Raw genomic sequence first — 21,338 nt, 5'->3', positions numbered from 1 at the left:
TGCACATGGGATTTTGTATCGAGTTCCTTCCGGGTTCATATCCTCGGTTATTCACTCTGATTTGCGCCTCGATGAAAACGTGCGTGCTCGTAGATTAACCAAGGCAAGGTGATGGTAGGAATGCGGACGGGGAAGCAATCTGTTATTTTATTAATTGAAAAATTACAAACGTAAGAAGTAAATGACAGACAACAAAAGCAAATGAATTTAGAAAAAAGTCGAAAGGTGATTTAACTTAAAATGAATAGTTATTCTTTTCACTGTAATGTTCTTTCTAAAATATAATGTCCCATTTTTCAAAATAAGATACTTTGCCATGTGTCCAAATACACATATCTTCACAATATTTCTTCCCAGATCGTTTAACTGGCGAGCTGTATCTCAATTTTCTACAACATGAACTTCCACAACTTCTAGAGGATGTACGTCTGAAAGTTAAACGTTTCATATGGTTCATACACGATGGGGCTCCTCCTCATTTTCAGAGGCGGCAAGTTAGCGAACATCTTGAGGTTGCGTTTCCAAACAGATGAATAGGAAGGGGTAGTCGATATGCATGACGTGCTCGTTCTCCCGATTTAAATTCATTGGATTTTTATTTGTGGGGACATGTTAAGGAAGTAGTTTACTCAAATGAAATTCATGATATAGACGATCTGAAACAACGTATCCAGGTTACTTTCCAGTCGATTAATGATACACCCGAAGTACTCGATAATGTTCGTCAGTCATTGCTGCGTTGTGCCCATGCTTGTGAGCGGGTTGGTGGAGGACATATTGAGAACATACCACGAGTACACAGGAACGACTAAGGCGGGTATTGAAAACATGAAACAGCAATTTGGCAAATAGAACATGCTTATGGTGAGTAAAATGCAGCTATAGTCTATCCCAATTTCTTTCGTTTATTTTCTCACATACTGGATACATATTTCTTTTCATTTTTGTATTTACCACGGTGTTCATGTGCATGTTCTTTTTAGTAGTTTCTCATATTCCCTATGTTTTTGGTTACTGCATCCTCTTTTCATTCATGTTCCCATGCCAATTCCTATTGCAAGTATACACACACTGTGCTGGTGCTATTCACCTGGAATAGCCCGCCTCTCTCCTTAATGGTATCTAAGGCATATGTTTTCGCATCTTACTGATGTTGTAGTTATGCAACCACACATAGCTAATTACAAAATTCTCGCACCATTTTGAATTCGTTGAAGACATCACATTGCCGACAACGAATTGCTGTTTACTGTTTTTATAGTCTACGACCCAACGCTAATTTAGACATCTTTTTCTCAAGAGAATTTACGAGAATTCTCCACTTCCTTTGGGGAATCCCTTGCGCACGGGTTTCGCGATTGCGGCGTAAGCATTTTTGGATAGAGCACATTCGATGTCTTTGACTTGACCATACCGCCTTTTCTCTATCGTTTAGGATAGTGAAGATATAGATCTCTAAAATTCAATTTCTCACGCTTTCGACACCCTATATCTCCGAAACTATGGACTTTTGGTCAAGGTTGCACAGGACTTTTTTTCTTGGTTTGACCAGCTATCTACCCTTAAATTTTTTGTATGCTTTAATATGACACCCTGTATAAAAATTATCGAAAATAACTTATATTAGTGTTGAATCCATAGTTTATGGGATCACTGAGATGAACAGTGACATTTTCGATGCCGTTTAAATCCAAATTCAGCCCCCATTAGTACTCCTAAAGGGGAAGGGTGACATGTAAAAGTAATTGAAAATGACTGATACTTGGTGTCGAATTCATAGTTCTGGGATCCCTAAGTTCATTGGTGACAGTTTTGGTGCGCTTTATACCAAAAATGAAACGTATTCTCCCCGTGCGAGGAACAGGTATTCTGCTAGTCTTTAATAATAACGAACGAAAGTTTCACATGTTAAATTCTTTAATATACAGCGTGGTCCGGAAGTGGTCGTACCCCTAATTGGTGCGTTCTGACGGTTTCAGGTTTTACCCACATTTGCTTGGTAATATTGCTTGGCACTGTCTGGCAACATTACTATCCATGTTCATATGTTTTATACTGTTGTCTGCTTGGTAACAGTTATTTACAGTGAAGTTAGAGTGGATTGGAACAGGTTGTATATCTTTACCAGTTCCCTTTGCAGGGCCGGATTTAGCATTTTGGCGCCCCTAGGCCCAATAATTTTTTCCGCCCCCTAGTCTGGTTAAAGATACTTTCCTAAAAACCTTTATTAAAAAATTATATCAGGCCTATATGTTAATTGCTTCAACACCCTCCACGATGCAATTTTATAATTGCAAGTTTTTTTTTGAGGAATTTACTTGGTTCTGGGCTTAACAAAATACCGTTAATGTATTAACAAAAGATTAGTGAACTTTACCAACAATTATTTGTTCCAATGAACTTCAAAATCAGAATGCTTTATTAGCCTGATCTTTTAAAATCAATTCAAAAAATATGTTAAGTTATGGCTATTTATTTTTATTTCTAGATATTTTTTAATTTTTTTTCTCTCGCCCGTGCGCCCTACCGGGCCTATTGGGAAATCCGGCCCTGACCATTTGCCTGGCCTCCAAGAAGTCCCGATCTGACGACACCAGACAATGCTCTCTGGTGTTTCATAAAGCAACAAGTAAGAAACATCGATATCAGACAACGCAGGAATTATGAGCAGATATGGAACACGCCTTCACCCTCGTGACTCCGGAGTATCTCCGCAAAACATCTGAGAGAACTTAGCGCAGAATTCAGGTGTGTTATGACATGGATGGTGATCATACCGATGTTTATCACTCTTAAGACTCTTAAGACTTCAAGGTAGCTGTGTACAGACATTGTACTATAACTAACACTATACTGTTGAAACGAAAGGGAGGTACGTCCACTTCCGGACCACCCTGTATTTGTCGCTGCTCAAATTTATACACTTGTATGGGGTATGCGAGTATATGTAAATAAGATCATCTCTCTTTTTGAGTAGTTCGAAAAATATGTAAATTTAATAAAGAGGGATTTTTATCAGAAATGAGAAAACTAAAAAGTAAAATTAAAACCTGCTGCTGTAAGTATCTTTCCTGTTAGCGAAATACGTTGTATATATGCTGTAGATACGTTACAGCAAATTAGATTAGCATCCTCGAAGAAATAAGTTTTAAAATTATATTTTCCGGGTTTTGCCAATATTTCGAAACAAAAGATTTTTCTAATGGGTTCAAAATTTCCGGAAATTTTACATAGCACAAGGAAGAAACGTATCTCCATAGAATATATATTTGATTTTAACATATTGGTATTAACTGAAATGACTCTGGCCCTATTATTTTAACACTTCCCTGCCATGAAACGGGAACTTTATAAGATTGCTTAAGATAATTTAAATGCATCTATATTAATTAATGTAACTAGGATTATACTTTAGTATTTTTGTAGCCATAACTCTATTCTATCACGGCTCAAACTTTAAAAGAGTGGTGCAAATATATTTGTTGCCACAAAATTTCGCTATTTTAATACAAGAAACTTAAGTACTCATTGATATTAATTGTAAACTAGTAAATATAAAATAGTTTTTATTTTAAAAGTATAATGTAGTAAAGTATTCGAAAATTTCAATTTTTCACAAATTTTCCGTTTCAACCACTCTCGGGAAAAAACGGTATAAAACTGTTTTTTCTAAACACAAAATTTCCGTTTTTTTCCCTGGTCTTTACAATACTAGTCGAGTCAGGTACAAATCTAGATATATTAAATCTAAATGGATAGAAATCCATTAGCATGGAGCATTCTGGCAAGAAGAGTTTGACAACAATATTATGAAAATTATTAGCACAGATTACCATTTCCAGCTTCATATGATAAAACTTGAGGTATGAGGGAACGCTTTGTCTGTGTGGATGTGTACCGTACCTGCTGCTTGGTGGCTCTGTACAAATGAGTCACGATCTTTTTCAGGGTTACGATGGACTTTTGGAAGTAGAAAGCGTTCACCTTCACGTTTTCGTCCATTTTACATACCTCCAAATTCCAGTCGTAATCGTATCCGGACAAAATTACAGTTACAGTTCCTGCACTGACGATGAAACTCGATACGTCTTTTACCGTTGGTATTTGTTACGGCACCTACTAATCGCTCAAATATTACTATTTAGCATAAGAGGAATGTAGACCTCATCCAATGTCTCCTCCGTCATTCATTTAGCTACCTCTCCCAAAACTATATCTTTCTTTTAGCAATGTGCCCCTGGAGAAGGTTGTGAACACATGAAGTTTGTGGCTGACAATGGACTGTGACAGATTTAAACACTGAACCATATCATGTTGAGATGATGGATTCTCCTAGACACACAGTTGACACATTCCACACAAGGCTCTCAGACATTTCCGCTGACAACGTCAATCAGTATACTTTTGTAGGCGAAGATTTCTTCTAGAGCCACATTTGTATTTTCGTGACAGCGATATCTTTAACTGTACTCACCCCAATGGTTACATATTTTCTAGCTAAATTGTTTCTTTATTCGGTTGTACGAAAAATATATGAAGAAAAGAGCAATTATGTACCCTTCCCAATTACAGTTCAGTTTCGACGACATGTACTAACACAAACACGATACTGCTACAATCATGGGCGGATTTCATAGGGGTGAAAGGTGTTACAAAACCACAGTGAGATAGAAAATTGAGAACCTTTCACTGCTACACCCCCACACGATTCCGTCGTGGATCCGATCCAGTATAGCAGTAGAGACATGCTAGTAGTAGAGACATGCAAGTTAAAACATCATTTTAAACACGAAGCAAGTTCATGTTTGTAATGCAACTACACAAATGACAGTGGCGTTATCAAATCGTTCGGATATAAACTGAAGAAAATTCAGTTCCACATTTTTATGCTTCCAAACTGTGATTTAAATAGTATGTATGGAAATATCTTGTTAATGATACTGCCAGTCTCAAGAATCGATTACCCTTCTATTGGAAGCAGGAATTGTAAAAATGTACCACTGCCGATTAAAATAATATCCTTAGAGCAACGTAGTGCGATATAGAACGTTCTTTTTAGATTGATTCAAACGAGGTCTCTTCTCCGATCTTATCACTCTATTGGAACCTGAATTAGTAGATTTATCTCCTTCACTTTAATTGTTGGATCACTATAAAAAGTATACTAATTTGTAAGTCTATCGTTCGTTACCAAATACAACTCTCTTAGTTTTGTAATTTTGACAGAATTGATGAAATGATGGTGCTTCAGAATATCAAAGATGTTTTCATTTATTACAATAAACAATAGTTATGTGCATTAGGTACAAAAAAGTCACTAATATACATTGTATATACTTATGATAATGGAAAAATGTTACAAGTACATATTTGTTTAATCGATATCCACTGATAAATAAAGAGAAAGAGTCCGCTTCTACACAACAGTATTAAATTGGTTTAATTCAGCTTATTCATTAAGACCACCCCCACCTTCATGATGGTGACCGTGATGGATATAGACAGGGACTGGGTAGGTCTTCTTAACGTAAACATGAACTGGCTTCGGGACGTGGACTACGTAAGGCTTGGGGACTTCTACTGGAACTGGATGAGGAACGGGATACGGAACTTTCTTTTCGATTTCAACTGGAACTTTCTTCTCGACAACCACTTTGTAAGGCTTAGGAACAGGTACTGGGTAATGTTTGACTACCTCGTATGGAACGTGATGAGGAACAGGTACTGGATAATGTTTGATTACCTCGTATGGAACGTGATGTGGAACTTCTACTGGAACATGCTTTATAATTTTGTGAACGTGATGTTCATGGTGATGTCCCGAACCCTCAGATCCTCCTCCAAAACCTCCGCCAAATCCTCCTCCAAGTCCGCCTCCAGATTCAAGACCACCTCCTCCCCCTCCTCCTCCTGATCCTCCAAATCCTCCTCCATATCCAAATCCAATTAATCCTCTCTTTTGAGGATTGCTGTCCTCTTCAATCTCCTCTTCATTCTCAGATTCTTCTTTGGTCTCTTCAGTGGCAGTAGCACACAGTACCAACAGCGATATAAGAAACTGTAAGAACAAAGAAGTTTGGAATGTAATATAATTAGCATGCACTGTATCTTTTGAAAACCAGAATGAAATTTTACATAATGATTGACTAAAACAGCTTCTCACTATCTAGTAGTTAAAGTAAAAAGTCATATTATTTTCATGAATAATCACTATTAGTGAAGTATTTGTTTTGTTGAGATTCAGAACAGCCCAACTTATAATAAATACCAGCTGATAGTACGTTGAAAAATACTATTACGTATTTTTAGTAAAATTTCAGATTTAAGTGCCGAAAGTCTTATGCATTTTTCGTTCTTATAGACTCAAGAACATTTATGTATAGGGTAATTATGATTTCAGATAATGTGTAGTTCATGGCACGGACACTAGCGGATCCAGAACGATCGTTTGCAGAAGGCTGATTGCCTTGTAAACGATTACTGTAAGCTTGAAATACAGAATTTTACATCAAATCAGAATAAAGTTGTAGCCTATAATTTTTAATATACAGATCTATATATAAAAAAATAGCCTTAAAGTAAGGGGTTGGATCCGTCAGTGATATCTCAAAATATCTACTTTATGCTAATCTTAGTAGCAGAAATATGTTGCAACATTATTAGCAACACGTTTAGAGAAAGTTTTAAATTTAATTTAGGGTACATAATTTGTTGCAGATCTCAAAAGATCTTCGCTCCTGTCTTGTTTTGTTTTCCTTATATATCTACAGCATAGCTATGAAATTCTATGTAAGTTGAGCTATATATCTAACAATAAGTTATGCTGACGAACTCTTAGTTGCGACGATTTTCCTACTTTCTCATTAAACTATTGAGATAGCAAGTGAATCCTACTAATAACATTAAAAGGAAAAACATTTACTTGAATCTTATTAGTAATTATCATTTTCTTCGTTATTAAAAAACTTTGCACTAGCCTTCATTACTTGTCTTTACAATCAATGATAAGGGGTACATTTTCCTTTCTACTGTACCAAAATTTCTACTGGAATTCTTGGTTAGATTAAATGATCTTTCGATTATATGTCAAGTATTTTTTACCTTTTCCCTTAAAAAAAAATGTTGTAACAATTTTTAAAGTCCGAGCGCAGTGACTACTTACTTCTTCATAAATGAAGGGTACACGGAAAGAAGAGGCTAATCGATCTTTTACATTTTTTTTTTTTTTTTTTTTTTTAGAAGAAGCAATTTAAAATATTGATGGTCAACTTCTTCCCCTATATGGCTTTTTTTCTTGTGTAAGTTTCTCTGCAACGAGTCATTTTTTCACAATATTCGTAGTTCATTTACTCGCTTAATACAGTGAGTCTAACTTAAAGAATTTGTCAATCATTTTAAACTTTTAAATTGCCAATATAGGAAAACGCTATTCCTTATGCTATGATTTGGTACTTTAAAACCTATGTTTTTTTATGCAATATTCACTAATATACATGCACACAGTGTATTATCTAGTAGCTTTTGCATATATATTTTGTCAAAAAAAAAAACTTCTATTCGTAAAACTCTCCAAATTCCACTAACCATTCCAATATTCGTAGCTATGTGAATAGTATGGCTCAATTTTCATTTTAAATCATAACAAGCGAAGAAAACATTTTTGCATAAATTCTTTGTCAAAGTTTTAGAAAAGTTCTTATATATTACTGATTTAAGTTTTAGGTTTGATCTTACAAGTAATTTATAAATATAAATAAATTTTCTTTCTTTGTAATACTGTTTAAAACCTACTATCCTTCTGTGTCATATACAATAGAATCTTTATAATAAGAAAACTGACTGCTAAATGTAATACCTAGATCACCAATATTATTTATTTAGTCTATTTTTACACTATTAACTTCGTATTTACTGACATACAGGGTTTTATTTGTTTTCCTACCAATAACTTTTAATAAACTGTTTCTACACTACGTACTGTATTTATTACATCTAAATCTTGCTGTAGTAAATAAGTATGATGCTTCCTTTTGAGAATCTGAAAAACTTTATATCGTCAGCATATAACATAATGATAAGAGTATTTATCTCGGGAAATTATTTAAAAATAAATAAAATAAGAAAGGCCCCAAGGGGAACCCTGACAGTATCTTATTTTTTACATCCTACACGAGAATGTATCTGCTCAATTTTAACTTTGTATAGCCTATATTCTATTTGACAGTTTTCAAACCAGTGAATGTATTTTATAAAAGGGTGATAAGCCAATATTCCATAACTTGTTAGTAAGCTATTGATTACTGATAGAATCAAAAGTTTTTGAAATATCTATGTATACTACTGTACTTTGACTTGCAATTTATTCTTGAATGCGTGCTAGATAAAGTCTGTAAAATAGATTAAATTGATTACAATTGACTTGCACATATAAAAAGCATGCTGAAACTAATTTAAGATACTTCTTACAATAAAATATGTGTGTTTGTGTAAAATTGATTCAAATATATTTTTAACAACTTTTCCTAAATTTGAGTATCTCTGATACCATATAACATAATTTATTCTTTGCGGGGGCCGCGGGGGCTCAGTGGTAGAGCGTTTACCTCTGGTGCTTGGGGTCCTGGGTTCGATCCCAGCCCCCGTCAAGTGAACTTTGTGGTGGACAAACACCATGTGCGTGGGCTTCCTCGGGGCTCTCTTATTTCCTCCCACTTTCTTCATTCCACCATTTCATTCATTTCTCATCTTCACCGTCTCCTTTAGCCTAACCGGCATAACCGTGGGACGTAAAACTCAACTACTACATTTCATTTAATTTTTAATTCTTTGGGGTTTGAAAATTTAATGAACAGTATTTTGAATTCTCGCGTTACCCATGGGTCCGTATATTTTAGTTTGTAATCAATTGACTTCTTAGGTGCTGTTCGTTTAATACAGACTATATTGAATTTTACAAATAACCATTAGCTTCGTTGACACTGTTACAACAATCATTTATTACGGTAATTTTCCTAATGCCGTTGTTGTTTGAAACAATAAGTACCATAATGAGGAATGGGATTATATTTGCCACTATCTATAATTTTCTGTTCAAATATAAATGTGGGATGAAAGCGGTCAACTTTAGTTAATGGTGAAATATCAAAATACATAAAGCTCTTATCAATCTACATTTGGCAGCAACAAATTTAATATCCTTCCCAGGCTACTATGATCTTAGGGATACTATATAATAGTAAATGCTAGTTTTTGATGATATTCTCAAGTAGAGTTTAAACTCCGAAAACATTTCTTTGTGTATGCCATTGTCTGAATCTAGTATTCCCACCGGAGATCAAACCCAAGGTAATGAGCAATGAAAATACATGTCTAGACCATTTCTTTCTTTTGTTCATTTTCTTTGTTCTAGTTCTTCTTTAAATATTGAATGTACTTAGAGTTCAACTGAGTTTTTATTATTTTTAATTTATTTTCTTTATAAATCTTCTAGAGGATATGGTTGCTCAGTGGAGGAGGTGTGTTGCAGTCGAGCGGTTTGACGCGTTAAGGTAATGATCGTGAAGGGAAACCCATTATGAGTTCCAGTCTACATGAAGTATATGTGCGATTTTGACTGTCCTTGATGTTTCTGCGTTAGTGTCTCCTGTTGAGCTGGTAACTCAAGTATGCTCATAGTTAAGTTTTAATAAAGAAGGAAATCACAGTGCTCAAATTTGATGGAAGGGATTCCTGGTTCAATTCCAGGGCCAAGTGAGTTTGTGATGGACAGCATCGTGTTCATACGTTTTCTTGAGTATTTTCTAAAACCGATCGAATTATTATTATTATTATTATTATTATTATTATTATTATTATTATTATTATTATTATTATTATTATTATTAATATTGGGTCTATAATTCTGAGTCCAGTAATCGAAACCCATGCGACTACCACCCTAATGCCCTGGAAACTTAAATTTGTTCAAAAATGGATAAAACTAGATAGCCTTCACGATGTGCTACGAATTTGTCTAACTTGGACCAAATAAATAGTATATCTAAACTTTTGGGTCCATGGTTAGATTCCAGCTCACATGAAGAGAAATTTGTGGTGCATAAATACCGTATGCGTGGACTTTCTCCGAATTCTCTTGTTTCTCCCCACTTTAGTCATTCTACCATTATCATACATCCCATTATTACCGTCTCCCTTAGCCTCGGCGCACGAACATAAAACGTTAAAGTAAAGAAAAAATCACACTTTTGTCCCAAATTCCAAACTCTCGCTGCTCTTCTAAGATCTTCCGTTTTGGGGAATCCACGAACTTCTTAGAAATCACTAATTACAGTGTAAAGTTTAATTCAGATCTTGTTATGCAAGACCTTACAATGTCTATTGTTGAAAGAACACCTTCTAGAATTGTGGCATGATGTTTACGTTACCTCTTTTATCTCCATAAACAACTAAAAATACCGAAAGATGGAAGGAAAGCGAGAAGCTGGAGGTTTTGCATTGATAGAGGGAATAGGTATGAAGGGAAAGCGTGTATTGGTATACAAGTTTTTCCCTCATATCTATTCCATCTATTAGTACAAAATTTGTTATACACATTTCTTATCCCCTATACTATTTTTTGAGATACATTTGAATTCTGTGTTTTTAACCAGGGTCATTCCAAAAGGGTCCAAAGTTGATGGGAGAGATTTCTGGAGGGAATTTTCCCGGCAATCTCCCAGTTTTCCCTGTTCAAGTACGTTAGGGGCCCAATACATAGCACCTCTGGAAAGCTTATTGCATGCTGAAGAGAATGAACTATAAACCATGACTTTCCAATGAACAGTGTTGATGCAGTAGCTCTTTGACTGTGAGTCTACGATTTTCTTTATACTAACAGGGTCAATGGGACCCAGAGACTTACTTCGTTGTCCATGGCACCTAATTTTTCTGTACGAACATATCTTTGTTATGTTTATCGAATGGACTAAGTTTGATTAGGAAATCCCGTTGACAGGTTCGTGTCCTTTCCTTGTGAGTACAATTAACACTGTCCGAAAACCTCAAGAGTAATATGTACAATATTGTATCAAATGAAAACAAGTTTTACTAGTTATTGTTTAGTGCTTTAATATTATTACTATTAAATTTGGATGAGAAAGTTAAAATCACACTCTCATTTGCCCTTTATTATTGACCAGTGGCGTATTTACGATTTTGTTTCGGGAGGGGCTTTGCTAACTTTCGGGGGGGGAGGGCTTTGCCTGGAAATGTGAAAATTCTGCAAGATATTTCATTTACTTTACTATACTAAGTAATATTTCGGGGGGGGGGGCTTAAGCCCGGAAGCCACCCTCCTAAATACGCCACTGTTATTGACTTATTTTATCTGCGAACACTAAGGATTGTGAGAATGCGACAAAGGACATACTCATAATATTGTATCAAAATCAAATATATTTTTCGGAACTTACAGCGAAACTCTTTTTTAAAAATTCGTGAGTGGAAAAAAGATAAACAAAGCGTATGATCCTTGACTGATTATACCTCCATGTTGTGAGTTTGATTCAGAAACCTAAAGGATAACATGCATCATATTAAAGCAAAATCATATATCGTCGTCTGAAATTCAACATTGCGTATCTCTAATTTTGTCGAATTTGAGTTTTTAAATTGAGTTTCAGTATATGGTGGCGTACAATCTAGTTAAGTATTTCACCTATAACATGACAAATGGTTCTGTTGTTCCCTCAAAGTAATGTCGCGTATATTGTGGCTGAAGCTAATTTTTAAACGTTTTTTTTTTTGTCCTCTCCTGTAAAATTGGTGAAATGTTACTTACGCGGTATTGAATCTCAGACGACGCTTGTGCTTTTTGTGAAAATTAACATGCGATGTATTTATTTATTTGTTTTTAAGTGGAAAAGAAGGCATTTTTTTTCGCACATACATGACAGATTTCACCTCCAAGAAGTGTGGAAGATTTCTCAAGGAAAGCAAAACAAATGCTATATTGCGTAAATTATAGTGAAAGATAAGTTCCTTATAATTAAAAGGAAACCTTCGATTTGCTAATACGTATACTTTTTGTTCTGTGCCAGGGCTGTAACTTGTGGGGGGGGGAGCAGGAAGCAACTGCCCTTCCCCCAGGGAAGCTTCCCGCTGCTCGAGGGGGCCCCATTTTAAGACAAAATTTTCTTACTATATATGCGATACGAAGGTGAAATTATAAATGAAGCATCAAATAGGTTCACTACACTACGTAAACAAAGTACACACCTCAAAGTTGTCATTTACCCACTTCTTTGATTCCCCAAATTTTTAATATATATATATATACGGTACAATATATATTAATCGTTGAAAGCATATTCCGGACAACGTATAATTTATATAATTTTTTAACGATTGCTTAGAATAACCGAAGTTCTACTATGTCATTTCCTTTTTTCTTTCATTATTTTAGACAGTTTAAGCTACTTAATGTTATGTTTGTCACTACAAGAGATATTTTCATTTATACTCCGTAATTGTTTCTTGACTTAAATTAAAATCTAGTTGAGATATTCTAAGAAAAAACTTTTTTAAGGTATATCTCTTTCCGTTATTGGAAGTAGCGTCAATACTAAAATCCAGTAATACGTCAGAGAAAAATGAAAAAAAAAAAACTGAATAAATCGAATTTGCCTCACAGATGTCAGTCTAACAGTCAATTTATTTAGTAATATATTTTAAAAACATATTTACATCACTATCACATAATGTTCTTTCCCTAAATTTCTATGATTTAAAACAGTGGATACCACAATACCTTGTCAAAATCAATATACTTGGTGACATTTTTAAACTTAAAGTATCTAGTTTGTCCTGAATATTTGTATTTTAGTTCTTAAGTTATGTTAGTTGTTAGTTTTAATTATTACGAATTTCTCATTTATGCAAGGTGAATATAGTGAAATAAAACAATATTAACGACAAAAACATTAGGAAAAATTTTAAAAAAAAAATATATTATATATGTTATCTGATACGTACAGTATATTTTTGCAACAAGGATTTTGACGTGTTACTCTTGGTTTCTATTATTTTCATTAGGTTGCGATAGTATGAAATGCTTACAATGGTTCTTACAACCTGCACGCACAGCCTCTTTTAATATCTCCTGCAGTTTCTTAACCCTTTTAGGATGTTTGGTAACTTTCGTTATCATGGTGTAGTATCGTCTTTGACCGTTTATTTAGGTCTATAACAGGTATTTAAGCCAGGCTTTTTTATTAGTCAAGTCAAGGATGAACCAAAGAACATCTCAGACATGTTTCGGAACTGGATGGACAACTTGGCGGTGGCAAGTGAGGGCGGACAGGTGTGACTTTTTTTTTATTTTTTTCTTAAGGCAAATTTCAATTTTTTTTTACGCCTTTAGTTTTCATAATATCAGAGTGGAATTTTTCATACGGATTGTGTGTATCTTTGGGTATTTCTCAATTTTTTCTGAGATCCCTAAGTGAAACCATGACCGAGGGCACAAGTGTTTCGAGGACGTGATTTTTTCAGAAAAAAATCCTATTTTTCCGGTTCAGGTATATAATACAGACATATGAGTGCTACCTTTTGAACGTGCTTGTTATACTGAAGAAAATGGCGTTTGCACCATGACTAGGCCAAATAAGAATGACATATTAAATTTTTATAATATGTATATACATACGTGTGTACATAGAGAGAGCCTAAATTCAGACTTTCAACAAAATCCCCTCCCCTTTGTTTTCAAGATAAAATATTGAAATTTTGCACACGTATTATGTACATAACATATTTTTAGAAGAACATTCAGATTTCTACGTCAACCTAAGCCCGGGCAAGAAGAGCAAAGTGTTTTGGTGGGATTTAAAAAACAAATTACGGGTTTTCCCCTAATTTTCCGGTTCATGTGTGTGATATGGACATGTGAGTGGTACCGTTGGCAAGGGCTCGTTACACTGAAGAAAATGGCATTTACACCATGACTCTAGATCAAACAGGAATGACGCAGTAATTTTTTTCATATATATATATATATATATATATATATATATATATATATATATATATATATATATATATATATATGAAAAAATGGATCACCTTTCGACTTTCAAAAATTTTCTCCCGACTTCAGTGTTCAAGATACAAGAATGAAATTTTGTACACATATTATGTACATTACTACGTATTTTTTTTTTTTTTTTTGGAATAAATTCAGATCCCTACGTGAAACCAGGGCCGGACCAGAGGGGCACAAAAATTTCGAGAAAAATGTTTTTCGGAAAATCTCCCGGTTTTTTCGATATTACCGTTTCTGGTGTATAATACGGACAAGCGAGTGGTACCGTTGGAAGATATGACCTATCCAGAAAAAAAAAAAAAAAAAACGATGTATGAGCCATGATTCTACGATAAATAGTAAGGAAGCAGTAGCTGTTTGAGTGAAAGTCTAAAGTTTACTTCAAAAAGTGGAAATCCTAAAAGAGTTAATGATAGTTAGTCATTCGATGTATTTTGTATTGGATTAGTTTCAGGTGAGTTTCCTGATAAGTGAAGCACTGATATATATATATATACAGGTAATTATCACTTAACTTTTTAAAACTATTCACAAATCTAACTAGACCTCAATGATTGCACAAGGTGTAGTACAACGCCTAAATATTTGCTTCTCTTCATTGTGGAGGTACTGTACCTGTAATCCTGGAGATAAAAATCGTTTACACTAACTGGATATTTGGCTTTCACTGCGATTTTTTTTTTTTTTTTTTTTTTTTTTTTTTTTTTTTGTACACGCTTTGGGGAGACAGTTCTAAATTCTGAAACTCATGTTGAATCGTCGTTTTGAGACATCCCTAAGCAACTCTTTTTTTCCTTTTCTCCTTTTCTTTTTTCTCTTTTTTTTTTAAATCTATGATCGTTATTTATGGATCAAACATTACTTCACGTTTCAGTTTTATACGTATCTTTACTCGGCCTACCTGAGCCAACAATTAATTGATGTTGGTGTTACAAAACTGATCTTGTCTGTCTATTTCTTTTCCAGAAGATAAATATTCTTACATTAACCCTTGTTTTTCTAAAGTTATAAGAATTACGGAAGTCCCTTCACATTTTACCAAATAATTGGAACTTCTCTACTTCAGATTTTCTTTCACGCTATTATTCTATGAAATTTCACTGTATGTTTCATCTATATATACACACATAAGAAACTTGAATACAGCCCTTTTGCTTTTGCCTATTTAACGTTTGTTAAAACATTTTATTTTAATTCGAACTTCAGTACAACCAATTAAGATTTTGTCTTTTTGCCTATATATTTTTTTTATCATTTAAAAATATAATCTTTCTTATTTTTAAAAAATATATAATAGAAATTCATTCTTTCGTAATTTGTTTTTTTTTCTGGTTAATTTGTTTTATGTGAGATATACCGTACATTCAGATGGTGTGGTAGCCATTGTTCATACATGTGTTGGGTCGATCAAGAAGGATAGCAACCCAGCATGGATATTTATTCAATTCGTAACTAAGCTTTGTACACCTACCATTATCAATGCTAGATATAAGGAACTAACCCTGTTTATGTGCTATGATAGAAGAATTTTTTAATGTATAAAATATTTAAAAAATGACTATCATTCTTAAAACTTTGTTTTAATTAGTTATATGCTCATTTTAACGAAACATTTACCCATATTAAATGTTTCAAAACATATCTCAATTTAATACACACACAGGTGCAGCATGAATGGATGAATAAATGCTGATGAACTATATTTCATGATGTTATACTTACACGTCTTCACGGTTTAACTACCCCTTTCGCATATTTTGTCTGTATATTCGTGTTGAAGTAATGCAGATCATTTAAGTATAACAACACATGAGTTATGGAAACGACTTATTTCCAGTATTAATAAAATTCCTTTCATAACAAATTGCTTACGAAAGTCTCCAATATTTCGTTACATTTCGTTTTATTTAATGTATAAGAATGAATGCTTTAAGTTAAATATTTTTCGCTCATTCAATGGCGGCTCTTCAAGGAAGAGGCACTGTAAAAATTAAAATGTTATCACTGTAAGTTAAGGGAAAAGGATGTAAACTGTGGCTGTACATACTTAGTATGTGTACCTTACACGCTTGAGATGGGAGCAGATTCGCGGCAGGGGTTTATGTATTTCGGATCCCACGTTAAGTTGTAGGTCCATGTATCATGTAGCCTCGATACTGAAATAGGCATTAAACCCGAAATCAACCAACCTAGTAAGCAAAAAACATTTAACAAATGTCCTAATTCTTGTATTCCTATTTCGTTTATACCAATGTGACTACCCTTAAGGTCCTTCACTGAGCTAATTAGTTAATTAATTATTAATATTGTTATTAGTATTAATAATATAAAATTATAATATGAACTATCAGTAAATATGCATTTATCTTCTTTTATACATACCAGAACCCTCATCTCTTAACAGGTATGTGTGGATATCTTATAGCACAGTGTGGAAAGACACTGATATCACAGCTTCCCGTAAAATTGATTATATACTGCAGACAACTTCGTGGTTCAGTTCCCATATCACTTGGTACGGTGATTATTTTTTTTCTTCTTTCTTCATCTCTTTTCTCCTCTGACATGTATGGGAATCGCCTTTCTCTTGTTGTTAAACATGTTATCATAGCGGTAGTGATTGTTAAAAGAGACGAAAGAAAGAAAGAAAAAATCATTTTGAACATGAGATAATATCTCCACCTTTTCTTTGTTAAGTTTGGCCAGTAATTTTTATGTTCAAGTTGGTTTAACATTGAATTCTCCATCTCATAACCCATGTGGCACGGTGTTAAGGAAGTCATTTATCCGACTGTGTCCAAAGGAAGTTTTTTTTTTCTTTAACATTGTTTTGTGTTCTTTGAACAACAGATTAAGAAAGGAAAACATTATCTGATATGATTGTGTTTTAATATAAGTAATTAAGAGTATATAAAGAGGAAGAAAGGATATACAGTATATAAATGTGTTTAAGAATTAAAGAAAATGAGGACAGGAAAGAAATTTTCAGTTTCAGTAATGACTATTATTATTATTATTATTATTATTATTATTATTATTATTATTATTATTATTATTATTATTATTATTATTATTATTATTATTATTATTATTATTACGCCATTCGATACTAAATGCACGTGCTAAGTGAGCTCGTGTCGACGGATTCTAGTGTAACTCCAACTCTACTCCGAGATATGTTGTATTATAGTATAGATTAAATAACATAAAACTGTTTTTTGGTATAAAAGAATATAGTTACACCGCTAAAATTATCTGGGCCCATCCGTGTCTCCCTCAAAAAATTAAAGCTGGCGTCATCATTGGCCCGAAACGCATCTCATTCAGGCTGCGAAATCATAGTCGAACGAGAGAGCTGGGCTGCGGTGACTCAGTGGTAGAGCGTTTACCTCTGGCGCGTAGGTTTCCTGGTTCGATCCCAGTTCACGTCAAGTGAAATTTGTATTGGACAAACACAGTGTACGTGAGTTTTCTCAGGGTTCTCTTGTTTCCTCCTACTTTATTCATTCCGTCATTTCATTCATTTTTCATCATCACCGTCTCCTTTAGACTAGCCGGCATAACCGTGGGACGTAAAACTGGAAGGTTTCATTTTCATTTCAACTGAGGGAGAGAACGTAGGCCTATAAAGAACCTCTTTGCCACTGGAATACTTCAACATAGAAATTTGGTTGGTTACCGATGAATTTAATGTCCACTCCACTGAGACAGTAAACCTACAGCTTAAGGTGGTTTCTGAACTACACGAGCACACGCTGGGAATCAAACTCGGGTCTCCCACACTGAAGGTGAGTACGGTAACCATATAGTAACGAGGGAACTCTTTCAACAGGGGAGAGCTCGCATAATTATATGAAAAAGTACAAGTACAATTGAAGCGCTTAGGGGATAAAGCTGTTCTGTAACAAATTGAATATAACAGGAAAATCGATTTTCACAATTTTGTCCGTTAACATACCGCCTTCATCGTTTCTAAATCTCTTCACTCGGACGAGGACTTACTAATTAATGTGTTACTAGCATTATTATCACATAACACGTGCATGAACCACCAGAATGCAACGTTTCAAAAGATGTAACATACCACCTTTATCCTCTAAGCACTTCAATTACTAATTGGTTCTTCCAAGACTTCACATTGCCGTACAGTATTGCTTAAACTGCCAGAGTGAAATCTGGTAAGGTGCATTGTGGGGCCACTGGAGAAATATATGTATCAAAATGATCAAATAATTTCTAGGAAAATCTATCAGAAACCGGAAACCAAGGATGCCGAACATCTTTCTGAGGCCGTAGAATTTTTTTCGGCATTTAAAACTTATGTGCTTGTGCATCATCGGTGATTCACACGGCTTCAAAAACAAAGATGCAATGCCTGTAAATCACATATGATGCACATGCCTCCGCAAAGTACACCCACTGTGAATCACCGGTGATACACATGACGGTCAACGTGTTAAAATCATCAATAAATACAAGTTATAATTATTTATGTTTAACTTTTTCTCTTAATCTTTCCCACCAATTAAATATGGTTACGTCCCTTGTTTTAATAATAAAAATAAAAAGCAAATCACATTTATGTTCAGCATCAGAACTATACATGTTCAAATATTTATAGTGAAAGAATGCAGTTTAAGATGTAATTAAATTGTCACAATATATATTGTTTAGAAACAATGGCGGATCTGGAATGAGGCCGTGAGGTCTAGGCTCTCCCAGTTTTTGAATGACAAAAATAATTGAACGTATTATTTATATATTTTGAAAGTTTATAGTGAACTCACGATGTACCTATCATAGCCCAGGATCTGGCTACCCCCCCCCCCCGTTTTTATCTTCTAGCTCCGCCACTGTTTAGGAAAATGCAAATACCATGGTTAAGTCTAAGTATCGTTACGGTTTCGTCTCATTTTAAAATGCTTACATTGAAACAATACAGTTTTTAAGTTGTACTCAACAATTACGTCTCTTCAGTCACGATCTCACGAAAACTTTCAAAACAATCAAAACGTTAATATTTTTAAAACAGCTAACTGCCTAACGCTGGCTTCATCTGTTTTCATCAGGCAGACAGCGTGTGTAGGGGAGCGGTGAGTGTTAACTATTAGGAGTTATCGTTACTCATAGACTGAGACAATTTCCTTTTATATTTCTTAACCTTTTCGGGATTTATGGTATATTGTTTTAAAACGCTCATTTACCATCTATTACTGCTAGATTGATTTATTGTTCAGTCGTACATGCATTGCAAAACAGGTCATATGTGTTTTGAGATGGAGCTCATCAAGTTGGTGGGGGTCATGACGTCATCTGTTTGAACTTCAGGAGTACAACGCAAGAAACTTATTTTGTTCTCTGTCTGAAAAGTTTTATGGGATCTAATAACACATATATGTCGTCGACATGACTATCAGACAGAGTATACATGTTATGTCTTCTTTCCTCCTTCTCTCTTCTCCCCCTCTACAATTTCCTCATTATTGTTTACTTTGAGCTAAAAGTCACTAGTCTTCAGTTTCAAATCAACTCTCTATATAAACAAAAACTTATAGAAAGGAATAGGATTAATCCGAATGTATTTGGAATGAAGCAGTTTCTGTTGGTGATAAAATGTAAAAGATGAAGAATTAGCTTACAAGCAAAAAATCCTAGGATAAATAGCGATGATGCAGTTGCTGCTTGACAACAAGTCTAAACTGTACCTTGAAAATCCCAAAATCCCAAAAGGGTTACACTACAATATATAGGATTAGGGACACTGTTAATTACAGAATAAATATATGTCAATTATATATGAATTACGGTAATTAGTTTGCAATCTTCCAGCAATAATGTCATTTTATTAACCCTTAGTGACTATCCAGCATACCTCACCCTGATCTCATTTAATATTGGTGATAAGAATATTAACACCATCCAATTATTCAAGCAAACCTACATTTATTTGACGCGTGTCAAGTTAGACCAACCACCAACACCAAAAAGACCGGAACATATCTCAGAATTATGGGCTATTTATGGGCTAATTAGTTGCTCTAATCCCAATTTTTGGGCTCCTACTGTTTAGCGGGACATCGGATTCAAAGTGGGCGAGTCCAGCTTGATATCAAGCTAGAACCCCCTTATGGTTAGAATGGTCCGATCGAAAAAATTCAAACGCCAGAATTATGGGCTATGTATGGGCTAATTAGTTGCTCTAATACCAATTTTTGGGCTCCTACCTTTTAGTGGGAAATCGTAATCAGATTCCGCAAACGCGATCATAATTCTGGCGTTTGAATTTTTTCGATCGGACCATTCTAACCGTGACCGAATGCGAGGTTCTGGCTTGATATCAAGCTAGACTTGCCCATTTTGAATCTGATTTCCCGCTAAACAGTAGGAGCCTAAAAATTGGGATTAAAGCAACTAATTAGCCCATAAATAGCTCATACATCTGGCGTTTGAATTTTTTCGATCGGATCATTTTAACCGTATGAGGGGTTCTAGCTTGGTATCAAGCTAGACTCGCCCAATTTTGAATCCGATTTCCCGCTAAACAGTAGGAGCCAAAAAATTGGGAGAAGAGCAACTAATTAGCCCATTAATAGCCCATAATTATGGCGTTTGAATTTTTTTGATCGGACCATTCTAACCGTAACCATATTGGGGGTTCTAGCTTGATATCAAGTTAGACTCGCCCATTTTAAATCTGATTTTCTACTCAACAATAGCAGCCCAAAAATTTTGATTAAAGTAAGTAAGTAGTCTATAAATAGCCCATAATTCTGGCGTTTGAATTTTTTCGAGGTAACCGTAGGAGGTTGTAGCTTCATATCAAGCTAGACTCGCCTATTTTGAATCCGATTTCCCGCTAAACAGTAGGAGCCCAAAAACTGGGATTAAAATTGGGATTAGGGCAATTAATTAGCCCATAAATAGCCCATGATTCTGGTGTTTGAATTATTTCGATCGGATCATTCTAACCGTAACCGTATGGGAGGTTCTAGCTTGATATGAAGCTAGACTCGCTCATTTTGAATCCGATTTGCCGCTAAACAGTAGGAGCCCAAAAATTGGGATTAGAGCAACTAATTAGCCCATAAATAGTCCATAATTCTGGCGTTTGAATTTTTTCGATCGGTCCATTCTAAGAATATGGGGGGTTCTAGCTTGATATCAAGCTGGACTCGCCCACTTTGAATCCGATTTCCCGCTAAACAGTAAGAGTCCAAAAATTGGGATTAGAGCAACTAATTAGCCCATAAATAGCCCA

The 21,338-nt window shown here is 34.7% G+C and overlaps 1 protein-coding gene across 1 annotated transcript; it reads right to left on the bottom strand.

The window, feature by feature from the left end:
* Nucleotides 1-5,253: 5,253 nt before the first annotated feature.
* On the bottom strand, nucleotides 5,254-16,616 carry LOC145695035 (uncharacterized). Its single transcript, XM_081771864.1, has 2 exons — nucleotides 16,463-16,616; nucleotides 5,254-6,058 (listed from the first exon to the last, which is right to left on the bottom strand). Exons 1-2 carry the CDS (start codon nucleotides 16,472-16,474, stop codon nucleotides 5,450-5,452), a joined length of 621 nt encoding a protein of 206 aa, XP_081627990.1. The 5' UTR covers nucleotides 16,475-16,616; the 3' UTR covers nucleotides 5,254-5,449.
* Between the last annotated feature and the right edge of the window lie 4,722 nt (nucleotides 16,617-21,338).

The sequence above is a fragment of the Thermobia domestica genome, chromosome 9 (assembly GCF_964235325.1).
Source record: "Thermobia domestica chromosome 9, izTheDome1.hap1.1, whole genome shotgun sequence".
NCBI classification, from domain to species: Eukaryota; Metazoa; Arthropoda; class Insecta; order Zygentoma; family Lepismatidae; genus Thermobia; species Thermobia domestica.
Note: the sequence above shows the minus strand (reverse complement) of the source record. Positions and strands in the feature narration are given on the sequence as shown.